The 20,420-nt window shown below is 40.5% G+C and overlaps 1 protein-coding gene across 1 annotated transcript; it reads left to right on the forward strand.

Annotated features, from left to right (window-relative positions):
* Nucleotides 1-959: 959 nt before the first annotated feature.
* On the forward strand, nucleotides 960-20,071 carry LOC110979325 (disintegrin and metalloproteinase domain-containing protein 10-like). The gene is made up of 14 exons (XM_022235019.2): nucleotides 960-1,389; nucleotides 3,870-4,020; nucleotides 4,844-4,971; nucleotides 5,402-6,094; nucleotides 6,803-7,033; nucleotides 9,224-9,378; nucleotides 12,576-12,741; nucleotides 13,361-13,526; nucleotides 14,790-14,894; nucleotides 15,673-15,853; nucleotides 16,292-16,391; nucleotides 16,844-16,958; nucleotides 17,411-17,562; nucleotides 19,228-20,071. Exons 1-14 carry the CDS (start codon nucleotides 1,302-1,304, stop codon nucleotides 19,350-19,352), a joined length of 2,556 nt encoding a protein of 851 aa, XP_022090711.2. The 5' UTR covers nucleotides 960-1,301; the 3' UTR covers nucleotides 19,353-20,071.
* Nucleotides 20,072-20,420: the final 349 nt, after the last annotated feature.

Genomic DNA, 20,420 nt, shown 5'->3' on the forward strand with positions numbered 1-20,420 from the left:
TCTCTCCTAAAGGCATACAGCTTTTCTTTTCGAATGGCAGTCATGAACGCTGCCATTTTGAACATTAGTAAATGCTCCTCGTTTTCAAGCTTCCCCTGACCCAGTCTTGAAAAATGTCAAGTAAATACTTTAATTCTGTAGAACTGACTCATTTTTATTCATACAAAATGAAGCAACTGCTTATAGTCAAGCACAAGCTTAAAGAGTAAAAAAGTAAATACTTTTACTTTTTAGCAGTTGCACTAAAGTAAAAGCGTTTGCTTCATTATTATTCATACAACACGAGTACATGCTTCAAAAATGGTAGTAAAAGCAAATGCTACTTTTTATTCATACGACCCAATGTCAGCCAATAAAAATTTAACAAAGTGACATATGGTTTCGATGCCTCGTTTTAACCTCGTACGTAAGATTTTTTTTCACAACGAAATATCTCATATAGTAATGTAACTATCTAACTTTATTAAAATACGAAATCTGTGTCAATAAAAGTTAGCATTGTGGGGGAAATCAAAGATTCAAAACGGACCCAACTTCAAACACTTTTTTTTTTCTCGAAATGTCAGAAACTGAGATAGGTCAGATCGTGGTACGACAAACGATATGTACACCTATTGCTCCCATTTATGGATTATTTTGAGGATGCAAGCATATTTCCAAGGTTTGTTTGTTTGTTTGTTTTTTTTCAAGAAATGGATTGTTTTCCATCTGGGGACGTGTTGATGTCATTAATATAGATTGCTGAAAGACATTTAATGGAAAATAAAGTTTAATCTAAAACTTCCTGAAAAACAACATGAAATTATGTTTTCCCTCGAAAACCTAAAGGTCCATTGCATCAAACAGGCTTGTTAATCACACTTAAAAAGTTTGTGTTTGCGCAAAGGTTGATGGGTAATGTTGTTAGTTGTACGCATGCGCGTAAACTTTGTTGTTCAGCGCCGCGCCGGCGCACCGTACCTTTACACTGACTGTGCATAAAAAAGTCGTGTAACAACGAGTTAGTCGTGTTACGTCAGTACAGTGGCAACAGGTTGCAACTTGTTTTCTTTTTGTTGCTTTACAACTTGGCTTGACCGCATGTTGTTTTGTTGTTGACAATGGCAAAATACCGGAAAATGTAACGAAATAAACGTGAGAACGAGTTCTTCACGTGGTTACTAACGGTGACTGTACTGTTGGAAGGTGTCAAGACGCGAACAAGCTGAAGTGTTGCAGGGACGCAAGCCAAGGCCAAAGGTGCCTCGGTCATGTTGGTGAGATAAGTTTACAGCAAACGCCAGGACTGGTGGAGGCGAATCATGGCATTGAATCGTCATCTGTTGTTAGCACTCCTCATTATGCTGCTCTCCCCACGTCAAACAGTCTGCAAGCTTGAAAACAAAGATGGTTAGTACAAATGCAAACACAAGAAACCTGAGGCTCAAAAATGTAAATGTAAAAACTGATGGCCGAAGACCTTTCCTCGCAAGTTTTGTTCAACGTAAACCACTGATAACTTTAGTAATTTTTATCATGCCCGTCGCCTTATCATCACACCACCTTAAGTTTTTCTAAGAGTTGGCACTTATATTTTCAAAGCCTACCACCAACACAAGCATTTTAGTAGCAACAGGCATGGCTCCAGGAGGTAGGGGGTCGACCCCCGGCTCTGAGACCTCCCCCCAAACAGAAAATATGGTATAGGAAAAGGAAAGGGGGGAGGTATGATAAAAATAACCAAAGTAAGTGCATCAATATGCAACAGGTCTGCCATTGCAAAGATGCATGCCATGTATTTGTTTCATCACTATTTCTGTTTGTCAACAAAATGAGACATTAAACAAACCTCAAGCTTGATCCCCTGTGGAAAATTGTCTGGGTCTGTCCCCGACCAAGCATCATTTTGCAAGTTACAATGAAGATTTTTATTTTGGGGATGCAAAGGAAAAAAACACAGATAGAGGTAGGGGGCCTATGTGAGGCCTAGTCCCCCCCAAAAATTGTGAAATCTCTGATTTTTTTTAAATAAATAATATGGTTATGATATTGGAATACGCTAAGCCTAGAATTTCCTTTATTAAAAAGGAATTGTCAGAATGGAAACTCAGTAAAAAGGTTATTAAATTCCTACAATATTCCAAGTAGGATTGGTTGTCTAGTGATAAGCAAGCACAGTGTGAGATCACAAGATGCTTTCCCAGCTGGGTTCAATTCCGAGCTGTCATCGTGTTGGTTTCTTGTTGTTTTTTGTATCTCCCAAATTAAGAATTTTCTCTATTTGTTATTTTTAAATTGACTCCATCATTAAATTTTTTATCAATCAATGTTACTTTATTTTCCCACATAACAATGTAATGATAGTTTTAAAAAATCACAGATTCACATTATACCCTGCAATATATGGGATGGAGGGGCACCCCACCCACATGTCCAATCCCTATTGACACTCTAGACTATTGTTACCCGGTACCACCCTCCCCCAAGATGTCTGAAAAGAATTCCTAAGATTCCTATCAAACAATGACCAACACAAAAAAGGGAGGGGCGTTTCTACGTCCTCTATCTTGCTTCAAAAGGATTCACATCAATAAATGTGGATGGGGTCTATTAAAAGCAGGGCTTGTCTACACATGACGCAAGATATTGGGCGGAGAGAACCCCGCCCCCACCTTTGTGTTGGTCATTGTTTGATTGGAATCTCAGGAGTTCTTTACAGACTTCTGGGGGATGTGTTAGGTGACAATAGTCTAGAGTGTGTATAGAGATTGGACATGTGGGGGGGTACCCATCGGCCCCATATGCATTTATAAACATAGTAATAGTTACAAGGGACATAAACATAACCAGTACAAACCTGTTAATGAATGACTAATTCATAAGTAATTTTCAGTAGGTGATTTTTATATGTGTTTAAATAGAGATTGACTGCAAATATTTTACAAGGAATAGTCTAGTGAATTCCTCAGTTTAGGCACTTCATGCCTAACTGTATTAGGAGCAAGCTTGGTATGTGAAGGGCATAGTAGAAGTCTGAACATCGTCGAGTTGATGATGGATGTTCGCATTTTTTGTGAACATCGAGGAGATAGATTTCAGGAGTCTAGAATTACATGTATTAAGTTGATGTGTGAAGGTACGTAGTTGTAATAAATAAATATCACTAATATTCAGTATGTTACATTTATAAAAACAGTGGATCATAATGTTAATAAACATTGCTGAATTGATTATTTGCAAAACGGTTTCTTGAAGTCTGAGTAATCTGTTTATCAAACCAGTTGCACAGAACTGTAATTACAGAGTATTACATTTCCTTTTTCTAATTCTTTTCTTTTTCAATTCTTGACTCTGGAAGATTTTTTTAAGGGTAAAAATTGTGAATTTGTAAAAATGGTCTGATTCCCACCTTGTAAATACAAAGTCACAACAACTGTGTACAGAACCAGACTAAGATAGGTCTCAGTAAGAATTTTCAAGTGCGCATGTGTCCGGCAAAATATTGTGTAGTGAAATATGCAGGCATATGCTGAAAATTCACTAACTTGAGAGAATTTACCCGTGAAAAGGCCTACTATGCTTATTATAAGCATGGCACTTATTTTATATAGAGAAAGCTTGGTAGAATGACCTGCTTTCCTTTAAATAACAAAATGGATCACAAAAGGTTCTTCCTCAAGGGTCTCTTTCTCTAATGTAAAAGGTCTGCTTTGAGTTGACTTTGAAATTTTAATCATAGTCTGATTCATCCTTGGTTGGAGGTAAAAAGCCTTCATGTGTCTCCTTACCAAATTGGCCCAAACCTTGCTAAGATGTGCAAAATTCTGTGTGTGTGATTTCCTTTAAATTCACAGCTTTAAATAATTGCAGTTTTGATTCATTTTATATAGGAATGCCCTTGAGCAGATACATACACCATTTTGAGCCACTGAATTACGATGTGGGTCCTCTTGATGCTCAACACAACAGTCAACCGAGAAACCACATGGGCCAGTTATATAATGACAGTTCCATCACCTGGAAACTTACTGCCTTTGGAAGGTAATATATTGGTAGAAAATCATTTAGGTACATGTGTCAATAATTCTTCCCAAATGTTTTAGTGTATTTTTGGAATGAGTAGCCATCTCATTAAAGAAAACTGCAAAGTATGTATGACAGCAATAACCATCAGGGGACACATTTGAGTTGGATCTGAATACTAGGTTGGTAAATTTCCTGTGGGCAAAAAAAGTAAGAAGGACTTGTGCTTTTTCTAAAACTTATCAATATAAAGTGTTCTCTTATTGTTATCTGAACTTGTTCTAATGTTTTATTGTATATTTTAATGTTCAATTTTATGCACTCATCCTCATTATTTGCTTTTTGAGGCCAACCACTATCATGATGATAATGCTAATTTATACAGGTACATAAAGGTAAAATTCTGAATTTAAATTTGCCATACATTTTAATGTTGTGATGCATATAATGCGCTGTCTGGTTGGTAAAAAGGCCTATGTGTGATTTAGATAAAAAGGGCAACATTTAACACCTGTTGTAGTTGTGGCCCTGGAACGTATATTGTTGACATTTTATCTGCATTTGTAAACTAGATCCCGATTCAAAGTGCCAAACCCTTACAAGTCAGTAATGTCGATTTAGGAAACATGGTTTTTATTGCAGCCTGTGGGAATGTTGAATCTGAACCATTAGCAAATAAAAATCACTGACTGGGAAAAGCACCGAAAAGACAGTAAATACAACAGGCAAAAATCAAATAATTACAAAACTTGAAAACGAATGAGGGATTTTATGGAGCTTTTCTGCAGTAGAGCTTTTCTGACACAGTTTCTTTATTTGTTTATCTTCTGCTTCACAAAAGATCATTCCACTTGCAGCTGTCTCCTTACCCTAACGTTGTCAGTCCGGGGGCTCAGCTAAATGTGGTCAATGCTCTAGGTGTCAACACTACTGACATGGTCTCCCAGCTGTATAGAGGAGTTGTCATTGGTGAGGACAAAAATAAATCAAAGAAGAATCTCATATATAAAACATTGGAAGAAGAGATTTTAATAGGAAGTTTTGAACTTTGTTACTGCAATGTTTGTGCAATTAATTTAGGCAGTGCTTTCCAGTAATCAATCAAAATAATCACGCCGAGTTTCGATCGCATTTCTCAACCTTTTATTTTGAATTTGTTGTTTTGTTGTAATATTTTTTTGGGGGGGGGAAAGAGAAGTGCAGCTTGACAGCATTTTCAAAAGTGACCTGTGTGGCAAAATGCAGCAAATCACAGGAACTTTGATTCAGTGCTGGATGTGGATTTGAATGGGGGAGCACAAGATACGGTTCGATTTTTCTAGTCCTTGAAACCCATTCAATTGTGTGAACAAATACAAGAAACACATTCGTTCCACTTTTATACGTTCACGCTTTGCAGGAGACGAGCGTTCCTCAGTGCATGGGCACATCATCAACGGCACATTTGATGGAATCATCAAGACTGATTATGAGACTTTCCACATTGAGCCGTCCTTCCGTTACTTCAGCTCACCCAGGCCCGGCTTCCGTTCGGTCATCTACCGAGCCCGGGACATTCACTTGGAGGACCAACCCATCACAAACCGGTCTGCCACCTGTCAGCTATGTAGCTTGTCCTGGGATGGCGCCAAGCTCATATCCCCAAAAATGTACACCTTGCGCGGAAACAAAGACCCAGACAAAAGGAAGGACATCTTTCCCCACATTTCATTGTCTGAGGGTGTAGGAAAGAGAAAGCTGCCCACTGCACCATCCAACAGTCAATCTCATGAAAACATTCTCCTGGCCAAGCAGAGTTTCTCAGATTCTGATTGGCTACAGATGTCGCCAGACGAGGCATTGCGTCAGAGTGAGGGCAGGACTCCTCGAGATGCAGTGCACCTGGAAGGAAATCACACCAGCGGCTGGCATGAGTGGCTGACCACCTACGACCGCCCGTCCAAGACCTGCATGCTCCACGTTGTCGTGGATCACACTTTCTTTGAGCATGTGGCAGGTGGGGACGTGTCATTAGCAGCAGCCGAGGTGGCATTCCACATCACAGAGGCTGACTCTGTCTACCGGGCCACAGATTTTGATGGAGACGGCCGTGGTAAGTTAATGCAATTAAGATGCTGAGGAAGGTGCAAACCATGCATTCATGGTCATAGAGAACCCCATGGAGGAAAATCAGTTCCAGTTAGAAAGCAAAGTTTATATGCAGGGCACAGAGAAAGTTATTTGTCGGTAAATTGGGTATTTTGACTGAAAATATTGAAAATTGGAAATGAGGTATTAGTGACAAATGCAAACTCATCTTTATAAGTCAATTTGTTACAGCATGCTGCTGCAGTGAACAAAGGTTTCCTAATGGGGACCATTATTGTGAATGCTTTCACAGGAAACCCACTGATCAAAACTGTTCCTCAAACTTTTCCTTGATCACTGCCTGAATGACTTCTAAGATGCTATGATGTATTGTAAATTAACTGCACATGTAATCAGGACAGGTTCAAATGACGACTGTAGTTAACTGTGGTTGGACCAACATCTGCTGAATGACAGGTGATTAATGGACCCTCGACTCGTCAATCATTTTGAACCAAGCCCTTGTGCATGAACATATGGTTGCTAATAACCATTTTCATTTATCAGTACAGAGGGGCCATTGCTTGTGCCTCTGAGATGTCATTGACCATGTAGGACTATGCCATATGAGACTTGATTGTGGCCAGTAACAAAAATAATTTTAGTTATGAAATAGATATTACAAATATAAGTTGTTAGACGAGGGGCACTTGGCCTTTTCTTTCTGCTTCAGCGGACAATGTTGGTCTTGCCATCGGTGGGATGACCATCTTTGAGTCTGTGGATGCACAGAACTACCTTGTCTCCGGCGACTACCCAGACGCAGAGGAATTCCTGACAGATGTCTCGCTCTACAACTTCAGCGCGTACTGCATGGGGCTAGCCTTCACGTACCGGGACTTCGCCGGAGGCATCCTGGGTTTGGCATGGATGGGGTATCCCGGTTTCAGTGAACCCCCAGGAGGTGGGTGGAGAACCCCTGCATGGGGGAGGAGGGCGTATGGGCTTAGAGTTCAGCATTGCCCATAGATGCTGCAAAGATGTGCTTTGGGAATTTACGATTTTGTCATCAATTTACATACATGTTCACAACATGCCCACTACCTAGGTTTCTCAAGTGTGCCAACAAATTAAAAGCCTCTGTATTTGCAGGCTCAGCTAGTTTGCCTCCATTCTTGTCAATGTCAGAACTTACTTTGAATTTTCTTTCTAAAGCTACCCTTCTGAGGATTTTCTTTATTGCATTAAAATCTTTAGAATGGTATTTGTTATTGGTTTGGAGTTTTCTGTTGGGGAGAAACTGTCAGAGGTCAGCATGAAATGAGAGGTTTTCCCAACAGGCAGTTCCAATTAATACTCCATCATTGATTAAAAAGAAATATATTGAAAATAGCCTCCATAGTGTCAAACACATTGCTGGTCCACTGGCTCAAATGCCGAAAATATATCAGGCAAAATATGGGACGGAGGGGTAACCCCCCCTTACCTAGCTGTCCAATCCCCATACACACTCTAGACTATTGTTACCCAACACATCCCCCCCTAGAAGTCTGTAAAGAATTCCTGAGATTCCCATCAAACAATGACCAACACAAAGGCGGGGGGGGGGGTTCTCTCCATCCCATATTTTGCTTCAAATGGCCGAAAACCTTGTCCTGCAAGCATTCAAACCAATCAGAATATTTCAACCAACTGAACAATCACACCCCATGCATTTTAAAAACAATGTTATTGAATAGCACCAAAACACAATGGTGACTGACAATAAACGATGTTGACTACACAATTACTGTATAAAACACTTAGGTGTAACACAATCAATACGGTCTGGCAGTGAGCCCACCAAGGTTTGTCGCATCCTGGAGTAAGGAAAAACTAAACCACAAGGGGATTAACCCCTTACCATTGATATACTGTTGTGTGTATCACTTTCAGATAAATTTTACTGCCAAAGAGGTTGTTTAACTGCTTGTGGACATATCAACTCATAAAACAGCAGCCTGGTTCCTGTGGCTCCAGAAACAGAAATGAAAGGGAGAACAAATAACTGGAAATTGATACCAGTACCACACACAGTGTACGTTTTTATGGCCAAAAAAGAAAGACTCCGGTTTCTGGTCACGAGCTTAGTCCAAAGTGGTGTGGTGACACGGCAAGATTGTGCTTGTTAAAATACAGTAGCGCAACCATGGAAAAATTAAATGTGAAAAATAGATCAGTGTTCAGCTTTAGTTTCCGGTTTTAAATGAAATTCTCATGAGGTGACATTCTTTGCACATTGTTTTCTGCTTTAACTTAGAGGAAACAAGTTGCATGTCACATAGTCTATGAAAAAATAGGTCAAAACAGTTCAGCTCCAGAGTCAAAATGAAAATAAAATTCTCATGAGGTAAATGATGTACTGTGCACATTGTTTTCTGTTTTACTGAGCTTATAAGAAACAAGTTGCATATAAAATATTGGGGAAAAAATTGAGCTCAGAAAATAAAGCCTCCTCTCACTCTTATCTACTTTTGTTCTTGGCAAGTGATGATGCGTGCATTGCGTGTGTATGTACCGCCACTGCCTCACCGACACTGAAATAGACTGGCATCTCACGGTTCGTTGCTTAAAACCTTTTTTAATTTGTATACGTAAGCAGGACGTAAGACCACTTCGTTTGTCTGGTTCACATAGATGGCCCAGGCCCAAATCGGCCGTAATTACATTGAGTATTTGGCAGCATCCACAGCATGTTCCCGTAGAATCATGCATAATATTAAGCCACAGCCAATTGATTCGGACACTGCCTTCGTGTAATATGTATGGAGCCCGAGGGGGATTCCTTCACCGTACATATTACTCAACCCCACCCATCAAAAACAGGTTAAAATTAATTACGCAGGACTTAGCAAATTCCTGCCGATCAAGTAAGTTTGGCGGCTTTTGGAAATCGTTTTATGCAAAATAAAAAAATTCTTTGTTTTGCCAACGCGCAGGTCTACGGCGACGCGCGCAGTGACCAGAAACCGCAGACTTTTTTTTGGCCTATGAAAGGTTTTTGAATAAATATTTTTGACATGTACATTTTCATTCATGGCAAATTGATGTTTGCTGATGCAATTTGTTTATTACTCAAATTTCTGTCAATCTGTGCCTATGACACTCCATCTAGGGATCTGCCAAAGTCAGATTACCTACAGGAACGACGGTCATCCCAGCAGTCTGAACACTGCCATGGTGACATTAGTCAACTATGACACATATGTGCCACGCAGTGTCAGTGTGACTTCAGTCATGCATGAGCTGGGACACGGATTTGGAAGTCCAGTAAGTTTGTTTTGTTACAATGCCATTATGAGATTCAAGGGTGGATCCAGAACCACATTTTTTTGGGGGGGGGCAACGTTACTTTTTTGGAGGGGGCAAAATATTGAGGCTACATTTAGGGGCTTTTTACGTGAATTGGAAACAAATGGAAATGAAATAGACCAAAAAAATTGCTTGTTCTCATTATTTTCCCCCCAAAAATGTGTTGGCTTCTTTTTTGGAGGGGCTGAGCATATACTCCATTCGTCTCCTTCCCCTGCAGATCCACCACTGATGAGACATGAGCCTAGTTGTAATGGCTTCACTTAAACAACACACACACACAAGTTTGTAAACGCCTTCAATCGTCGACCCCTATTGTTCCTCTTTTGTTCATACTTTAACTTTTTCAGAAGACCTCCCATATGTTTTGTACACGTTTTCCAACCATGGACTCTTCGGCAACCGTGGACCCTATTGTCCCCTATTGTTATAGGTCCACGATTTGAATGTGTATACAAACTCACACACACACATACAAATAATTTTCCTTAGCTTAAAAGGAAACCTCAGCACTGACAGTGACTGTATTTAATTTAACAAGGACTTGTGTATACATGTTATTTCGCATGTATACGTACATCCCACAACAAAGCATTTTGTATGTGGAGGCTTTGTGTAGTCTCTAAGCTGATTCTGGTAATGGTGGTGGTGGGCCCTAACCAAAGATCTGTAAAGTCAGAATGAAATACATTGAAATCCTATTACAGTGGTTTTAAATGCTTGTCAGATTTGTTGGGTTGTGTACATGTTGTACACTGTCCTTGTAATGAACTCCTCTATTTACCACAATAGATATTTGCCTATTAAAAAAATATGTTTGTATTAATACTAAAAGTTTCCCCATAGAAGTATCACAACAGGCATTACATATTTAGTTTATGATTCATAATAGGGTCTTCACAATGACTGTTGACTTTCTTTTCGGTACATTTTGCTTCAAACACTGCACCGAGTATAAAAATAATTACAAACCATGGCAAGAAATACTGCATTTACAATATTAAGAACAATTCAAGCTGATCATTAGTAGTCCGTTAGTAAGCCTGAAACCTTTTGCTTCAAAAGAAGTTTTCAGTTCATAAAAAACTAATCTTTAAATAAAGCTTTCCGACAAAAAACATACATGGCCCAAATGAAACCAAAACTTGTGCCAGCCACCTTTGCAAGAGACATTAACCCAAAGGTTGCTGACGAGTGTGCATGAGACCCTGCCAACAGTTTGGCACAGGACCAAGCGCTTCCTTTTCACTCCATCCTCGCGACTGGGAGCAGATGTACACAGCCTGTGGGGCCTCACATGATGAGGAAACAGGAACCGTGAGGTCTCAATCTCATACATCCTTCCCATGTTATGGCCCTGTGTACACTCAGACTCTTAATAACATATTATGTCATCATCATGAGATGACACGCTGGATCAGCTTTGAGCACAGGAGGAGGGCATGTACCACATGATCAGCATGCCATTTTAAAGTTTGGACAAAATGATAATATTTGTTGTCAGCGAGGCAGTATAGTGGTTCAGGTTTGTTACTCCCAAAACACAGGGTTATGGGTTCGAATCCAACTGCTGGTTAGAACCTTTGGTACGTCGCTTTATTCCCACTTGCTTCCCTGCATCCAGCGACATAAATAGGTGTGAGTTAAGAGATATGGTCATCTTTGATTAGCTCAGGTTTTGCCTGAAATGACAGCATCAAACTGCATACTCCTCAAGGGAGCTGAGATGGGTTTTAGCTTGCTTTTATAGGCCTGGTGAACAGGGGTAATAATGATGTAGCACCTCGAGAATTAGTAAAAATGGACCTTATAAATTTACCGTTATTCTCTTTATTTGCAATATGACAGTAATGTTCAAAAGTAACAAAGCAAGTGAGGTGAAAAAGAAATGCAAAAATCACTCATAAAAGATTTGGAAAATTGACAATTAATTGTCGGTCAGCCTTTCATAACACTATTCCAGATCAGGCCTAGCTGTGCAAGACTTCACTGAGAAACATGCATTTATCAGTGCCAGAGGAATAGACAGTACCAAAGTGAATCGTTGGTGCACTTAAGTATGTGCGTAAGCAAATGAACCATTACTTTTCCTGGATCAAAATGACATGGCACTCCACACTCTATACTGCTTTTGCTGCTGTTTGGGTCGTTCATAAATTTCCTGTCTATGGATTTGATTGATCACACCAAATAAAGCTCAGGCACTGAACCAGGGCCACTGAACCAGGGCTCTTCTCAAATGGCTGTCACATAACAGCAATATTGCTTTTTTATGAAGATGGGGCATATCTAACTAGGTTAATTATTCTGGTTAAGTGGGTAAGTGACACCAAGTTATTTGGCAGATCTGAAGGGGGAAAGTTAAAACGTGGTTGCGAAAATATTTTGCCAGAAAGGTAATGTAGATGAAATGAAATAAGTTTTTTATCCTGTAAGTTCAATTTTGGTCCGTCTGTCTGTGGATATATGTGTTATAGATTTGTCTGTATTTGTAACCTGTTTTGTTATAAGGCATTCGACTAGCTTGGTGGTGGAATAGCTGAAAGCAAGCAATCAAGCATTTATGGGTTCACGCTTGAGCCCGTGTAAGAAAATCCCACAAGCTCTTGGAGGGTGGTGCTCAATTGCAATGGGAATGGGCTTATCAAATAGTCAGATTTGCATTTCACTCTTGAGTTTCATCAGTATCGATATCCCGTCATCGCATTTAGTCGATTTGGGTATAATAAGTGTACACTAACTGGGACATGTTCAGTAGTACAGTAAATGTGTACTGGTATGTAGTGGGTTGCCTCCCCCCAAAGGTAAATTGAAAAAAGAAAAGAAAGAATATAAAAGAAGCCAAAAGTAGGAGGGTATTACTGTGGGATGAAACTCACTCGTGTACTTGAAACTACCTCAGAACCAACCCCTTCCACTGTCAATGCTCATGAATTTCTTGCAGGTTAGTGCTCCAACCCTCCCCCCAAATTTTCCTCCCACCTTTGAAAGCTAATCCTGGTGATGCCAATGTTCCTATGCCGTCATAAGCGCCCTCTGTATATTTTCCTCGATTACGACGTGTGGGCAATGCATACGTATCACGGTGTTGAACGCAGCTTTGTTCAATGTAAGTTTGTTCTGACCAGGGGAAAACATCTTGCTTTGCTCATCAGCATGATCCCCGGACACGGAGCTGTTCGCCAGCAGGACCTCAAGGCAACTACATTATGTCCTCCCAGGCGACTGATGGCAATCAACCCAACAACATCCGCTTCTCCACCTGCTCCCGTGGCCCGATGGCGGCGGTGATTGCCACCAAGGGAGCTCTCTGCTTGCAAGGTAAGGAAGTGTTAACTGGATGCTGGTCCGATCCAGGCTGATCATGTAGATTATGCAAAGCAGAGTTTGACACTGCATGGGTTTAGCTATGAATTAAATTTTCCTACTGTAGAAATGCACTTGTCTTTTGTGTTCCCAGAAAAGTTGCTTAAATTTGTATTTTCTCTTCGCTACCACAGTAAATCGACCTTCTTACACCACAGAAGTTGTATTCCACACTAAATTGTTCATTGTTTCTGCCTTGCTTATGTGGGATTTATGGCACCGACACCCTATAAACCAATACATTGATACGCTGGAGAATGGCTCTAGCATCAGCGATGTTCCAGATATCCACATTGTTGAACTTAATGACAGCATTATTTCATTGAAATAGTGATCATTTATATTTTCAGACCTTCTTTTCAAGAACAAAAGCAAAGCGCTCAAAACCTTAGGTGCAATTACAGTTGTAATTTTAATCAGTATAATTAATACTATTGCAAATATTAAAACTGAAACAGTTGAGTGTTTGACACTTTTAAATCTGTTTAAAATCTGTCTCTACTGTTTGTCTGAAGACAAAAGAGAATTAAGTACAAATAATACAGCAACTCAAAATTTCTATCGCATCTCTCAGCCGACTCCGCCCCGCATTGCGGCAACGGTTTGGTGGAACAAGGGGAGGAATGTGACTGCGGCACAGCCCTGCTGTGCCATCTGGCCGACAGGTGTTGCACCCCAAAGGGTGGGGCGGGGAGCGACGCCGAGTGCACCTTCAGGCGGCAGCTGGGAAGGGTCTGCAGGTAAGGCCTGTAAATGTTATCGTCCTTTGAACCAGGGTGGGCATAATCCTTTCTTCCTGTGGTTTAGGGTGGTATGTTGAAGCTATTTCACAAGCTGTTCCCAAAGTCTGCAGGGAATAGTGGATGACGGTTCTCCAGGGGTAGACAGGGGATTATGGCATCTTTCTGGTACCTCTACCAAGTTAGAGATTTGTCAAACATTTCTCGTTTGAGATTCTGTTGTAATTTAAGTGAAACACTTTATGAAGTCACGAAAGATCTCCCAAAATGTGTTCTTTGTCGTCTCTTCTTTGAAATTCATAAAAGATTTCAGAATGGTTTGATGATCCGTTTTTCAATAAAATGTAACATCCCCCTCCAAACAACATAACTTAGTCTGGGGCCTCATCTAGAAGTATCACCTTACTGGCAAGTGCCCCTTATTAAAAACCACACAACAATTGCCTTGTCGTGAACTGCCACGCCTGCTAATTGAATGAAAAATTAGCTGTTGAAAATGAAGGAGACAGGTCACGATGGTATACAAATACTGCATGGCTCAGAGTGGAACGGGAAGAGTATAATTCCAAGGTAAAATCTGGAGTTGTCAGTGTCGTGAGGCGAAGCCGAGTGTAATGGAATTGTCACAAAGTGATTACATTCCACAATTGAAAGCCACTGGGCAAATGGGACTTTTTGAGCCCCAGTGTGAAGGGTAGCAGTAATGAATGTCATGTGATTAAAATTCCACCAATCATATGGCGAGGATCTGTGAATCAGTTATATAAAAACAGTATGGAGCAATTATGCATATCTGCAAATAGGCCCTGCTCATAATCTTCACACAACACCCATGACTTCCAGTACAGTCATGTGATTAAAGTTCCACCAATCAAATGGCAAGGATGTGTGAGTCAGTTCTATGAAAACAGTACAGAGTATTTGTGCAGGATATCTGTAAATAGGTCATGCTCATAATGGCACACAATGTAAAGAGTCGACACACCAACAACTTCCAGAGCAGTCATGTGATTAAAATTCCAACTATCAAGTGGCGAGGATCTGTGAATCAGTTATCATGCATCTGCAAATAGGCCCTGCTCATAATGGCACACAATGTAAAAGTTTGACACAACACCCGTGACTTCCAGTAGTCAGCCAAATATAACAACATTTTACTCTGATTGGAAAACAAGGGAAACTATTGTAAAGAGAAAAATCTGAACTCTCTCTAGACCAATTCCCGGTGCCCCCCTTACGTTTCCTCAATATTTCATTCTGCAGTCCAGTAACATCTCCTTGCTGCGACGACAATTGCCGTATGATTCCCGCATCGTGGCACAAGCACTGCTCCGAAGATGATGAATGCCTCGCCGTGTCATTCTGCAAATATCCTTTTGACACTGAATCCATTTGCCTTTCCCCGGAAGGGTTGCAATTTTTTTTTATTTTTTATGATTTACAGTATTGATCGAACAGAATATGCTGCTTGGTTTAAAATGCCTGATCTACAGTTTTTGCTTTTGTATACTGTGTTCATTGCAATTGGAAAGGAATGTTAAGTGGGGCTTAAGTTCTCAAAGTTAAAAATGTTGACTATATTAACTGAAAATATGCCTTTATAACCAAATAAGGCATTATTTCAACACAGATGCTGTGGGACATCATCAAAAGTAGAGTCCGCAGAAAGTGAAGTTTTTCCTGCAATTGATGCACAACCTTAAACTATCCTGCAGCCAATTTCATCGAGTTGCACCCACAAAACAGAAACTAGACAATTGTAAAAGCTGGGATTATCCTTGTGTGAAATATTTAATAAAATGAAAATGCTCTGCAGCTAAGCAACTCCTCATTAAATTGACAGGCATGGTATGAAACTTTGCATGAAGTTTTTGTGACATCAAACATTGGCCATTAAGCCTAACCCTCCTAAATCCTTCACCTGTTGGAGGACTGAGGAGTGTTAGGGTTAACCCTCACTTGTGATCAGGGAACAATTGCATCCTGGACTGCCCCTGAGCACCAAACTGAGTGACACAGATTCACTTGTCTCAAACCGGTTATCAATGTACTCAACACTGGAATTTACCTGGTAATGTTTTTCGTTTTATGCACTTGGGGCACATAGAAGCTTAAAGGTCTGTTTAGCCTTGACCGGCCCTGTCACTGGCTCCAGTGCAGACTGTCCACCGCCGGTGCCTAGCCCTAATGGTACCCCGTGCCAAGACGGTGCCAAGAGGTGTCTGGACGGCCAGTGTTCTCTCACTGCCTGCTCCGCAGTCGGCCTCCCGGAATGCTTCTGCTCCGACGTCAACAGCACTGGGCAGAGCTGCCAGCTGTGCTGCCAAGTAAGTGATGGAGGGTGGTTGGAAGGGGAGCACTTTTGGGAAACATGAGGGCGGTAGACTTGTCTCCTTTCCTACCACCTAACTGTGACATCAGAGTGGCATCGAAAGGTGAAATTATCGACAAGCAGCTCGTGTGGTGTGATATGAGATGATTCTTTTTAGATGTAATTTACTAAAATCAGAAAAGAGGAAGGAAATAGATTAAGTGTATCCTGGGAGTCTATACCACGAGCAAGCAGTACAAGTTGACATCAGCAAAAGCAGCTTGTTGGCTATTAAGAAATAACTCAATTAATTAATTAGTAGTTTTTTAGAAAATAGGTGCTGCGCAGTTTATATTTTGTGAATTTTTTTTTTAAATTTTAAATTAAAATGCTAAGGTGAGAATAAATTGCTACTATGATTAATAGGAATCTACATGTATTTCTGCTCTGTCAGCATGAAGGTGACTGCATACCAGCTGTGGAGTTTGGCTTGACAACATTGACGGGGGATGTCATCCGAAAGCAGCCGGGGAGTTCCTGTGACAATTACACAGGTGATTGCTTGTAGGCTCATAGCATCCAGGTGCTGATGCTGTCAGGATTTGCGTAATTGGAGCAAGGAAAAGGGCAAAGTGCTCCCACTGCCACGTGTTGGAAATTTCCAGATTTTAAATGATTAACCCTGGAGCTATGGACTCTTGTGAGTTTTCTTGGCGAGTATTGGACATCTGGATGATTATCAGGCATTGAGGCTAGTGTTAAAAGTGTTATACTGTTATAATTTTGACAAATGTACGACATGTAAACGTTAACCAAACTTACAAATAACTTTAATACAGGAAGAAAGAACTAAACTTAAGAAGCTGTACGAATATGTGGGTGGAGCTGATCTTTCATTTCAGTTTGTAGGAAGAGTTCCTCTGAAAAGTGTCTGTATCAAGTGATACCAGCCGAACCTTTCACAAATGATTGGATTCTCTGTTTTGTTATTTGAATTTGCCATTAGGTTACTGTGATCTGCAAGGCTTGTGCGTAACCACAGATAGCGAGTCCGCGCTGAATAAACTCAAGAATTTCTTCAAGGAGGGCAGAGGACCCATCCACTGGACGAATACCCACTGGTGGGTTGCCGCCCGGGGACTGTTTAAATCTTAAACACAGTTTTTCCAGGCTGGAGACTGATCTTTCGTCTGTGAGGATGTTGTCTGTTGACAGATGGACCTTCACAAAATGAGTCTGGAATCTTAGAGCGTTCACCTTCTCAACTGCCCCAACTTTCAATCAATATTTTGTTTAGTCTCTGTATGTAACCTGTATTTCTTTCCAACAAAAATTTATGACTCATCTAAATTAATGATTAGCTCGTTTCAAAACATGCCAGTCCCCCAAGCAATACAAGTTTATTGAAATTGCAATCTGAACCACCGACGGTTTCAGACTTCAGACCTGATGACCACAGCATGGTCCCCTATCAAATCTCAAACTGAACTCGGAATATAAAGCCTGAGCCAGGAACCAATCTCTTGCCAGATTACTGCCTCAGCACTTGCTTCATCTCGTTGGTATGTTCCAGGTACTACATTGCCTGTGCAGTTCTCAGCTTTTGCTTCTCGTGTCTCATGGCCAAGCTCTCCTACGACAATCGCCGTTACCTCCAGAACGCATTGCTGAGGATGCGCCATCCCAGGTCCACTTGGGAAGCGGCCGGAGCCCACCAAGGGACAGGTACACCAGACCCTCTAAAATGTCAACCGCAATGTTTTGGCCAAAATTCCAAAGTTTCCATCTTTTTGGAAGTGATTTTTACCACTGCCACTGAAATTCTGCTTCAAAATAACCTCTCCACTAGTAGTGCCCATGGTTAGAAATTCAACTTCAGCTTAAACTGTATTTGTAGCATGTCTGGGAAAATCCGCATGCTAAAGAGACCATATCTAATTAAAAGATCCATGTCATAAATTGCATTCGAGTATGCTGAACCTGTATAAGTGGAATTGGGCCTAAACTTGCGGCATAAATGGCTACAGGTGTTAAATCACAAACCAGACAAGATCAAAGTCCTGAAAGAACAGGTGCAACTGATGTTTTTTTTTTATTTCCTGATTTTATTTTCCATCAATTACAAAAAGGGTTGATGAATGTGGGTGAATATGTCGATGTGGGTGTGACTGTTATGTTCTCAATCAGCTAAAAATGATTGATTCTCCAGGTTTATATTTAACCCTTGCCTGCCATGTAGTCTTTTCCCCTGAAAATTACATTCCATTGCATATTCAATTCTTTTATAAAAGTGGGATTCCACTCCGCCTTCAAGTTTGTATGCGCCCAGCCCTCTGGCTAGGCACACCACATATCACACTCGAGTTCAAAGAAAATTAGGGAATCTGGAATTTTGTGCTGATGCTTTCTGAAACGAGGAACGGATGAGGAATACCAGGGATCACAACAACAGAAATCAGTTCAGTGCAGAATGAACACCATTATCATGGAATGAAACACAAGAACTATCGACGGATAGTTTGATGAAATAATTTCATTTCCACTGACTGATGCCTGGGTGCTGGCGCTCACTGTGTGTGAACACAGACGTTGGGAACAATTCTGGTATTGACAAACTAATGAACAAGCATGTAATAGTTACTCCTTTCAGAGAAGAAGATTTTAAGAAGAGTTGTACCCAGAAACCTACTATCAACATGGGAAATTATGACCAGGTTCACTACGTGACACAAACTGCATTGAAAGTGGGGAATAAAGTCTGTGCGTGGTTACAGCTTTGTGAAAGCTAAAATTATGCAGTTCTGTTAAAATTTGGGGCAAGAGGAGAGCAGTCAAGCACCTTGAAGGGTCAGTTCAGGAAACTTGGAGGAAAAGAAGTGGATCTAGTGTTGGTGATGAAGTGCTCCATTCAGCTTGTACATTGGGCCAGGTGGACTATAATTTAAAATAGAGAAAAGAAGACAAAAACTACACACAAACAGACATCTGGAACAACAAACATGTACAGCATCAAACATAGAATAGAATGAAAAGCATCATAACCCCCATCCCCTTGTGGTGGGATTCCCCTCTTAGTGAAGTTTGGGTCAAGCATTTTGCCCAGTTCTGGATTCTCGCTCTTTCTGCAGCCATCAGACCATGGGTTAACCTTGCATGCTTCGTGCAATGTTTGCAGGCTCAAGAGAAACATAGAACTCAGTGGCCATGAAAGAGTTGAGAGAAATACAAACTTTAACGGCTATTTCATTGGTTTCTCCTTTGCAGTGACGGTATAAGCAAAGCAATACTGAAATTGATTGGTTACAGGCGAAGTTACACGCCCCCCCCAAGTCAGTTGCTCTGTGTTTACTCTGTACATTCTTATTTCCTTGTCGTCTTTGACTTTCAAAGGAGGGGCCGAGGGGGGTCACGGTGTGTCATTGGTCGCCCCTGCCTCCCACGTGACGACAGCCGGGCTACAGTTCCTGTTGTTGGAATCGGCAAAGCCAGCCTCACCAAGCAGTACCCAGTTTTAGAGATCAACTGTGTGCATGCAGCTTCCCCAGGTGCAAGTTCCTTTCAACATGTTGCTTGATAGGATCATTGTCCTTTTTTTACCTGCTGTCCACTTTTCATTCAAGTGCCTGCCCTGCCAGCACCCTTGCAAGGTAAAGAGTATATTACATCAGACACATGACCTCAATTTGATTTCTTTATTCTCATCTCATGTTCGTGTGTGTTTCTGCCATCATGAAAAAAGTGCCACAAGTGTAATTTTAATCCTTGATTTATACTGAAACAGGTAAAGATTACTCAATCAAAACCAAATTCACAAAAGTGTGATAGATTCTCTTTACATTGTCAGCTGCAATAGTGAAACTACACACTTTTCAGTACTGAATTTCCTGTCTGCTTTTATAAACATTTTTTGATATCCTGATTACTTTTCTTCTTGAATCGTCAAATCATGTTCTATGCAAAGCTTTAAAACATGTGCCATCACGTTCATTTATGTGTTTATCATTAAACCCTTTGTGATAGTTAATGGACAAAAAATGATTGTGCATTTTGATTTTAAACTAAATTCTTTTAAGCATGGTATTTCAGTGTTTTATTAGAGTTTTAAAACTGTTGCTTACGTGCCAAACATGATTAAACCAAAGAAGAGATCAGTGTGGTAAATTTCTTGGGTTAAACATTTTTTGTGGGCATTTGCAATAAAGAACATTCAGCGTTTCTATACGGCCCACAAATACATTTTGTCTTTCAAGTCCAAATGTTTTTACTGTTTGTCCAGAAATAGAGTCCCATTTGTAACTGAAAAAAAAATCCCTTAACTATGAAATGAGTTTGTCATGTAGGATCTCATTATTTGATGTGTTGGACATTTAGGAGAACTGTGAATGTTTTCAAATATTTAGGATAATCTGTCTGTTGGATGTCATTTATCCTGTTTGGACTAAAACATTTCAACTATTTGTGGTAATCTGCTGGGAAGCCATTCACCCTGGTCAGACTGAAACATTTCAACCATTTGTGGTAATCTGCTTGGAAGCCATTCACCCTGGTCAGACTGAAACATTTCAACCATTTGTCGTAATCTG

Source organism: Acanthaster planci, linkage group LG08, assembly GCF_054643075.1.
Source record: "Acanthaster planci isolate LZ-2023a linkage group LG08, COTS_SCS, whole genome shotgun sequence".
Lineage (NCBI taxonomy): Eukaryota > Metazoa > Echinodermata > Asteroidea > Valvatida > Acanthasteridae > Acanthaster > Acanthaster planci.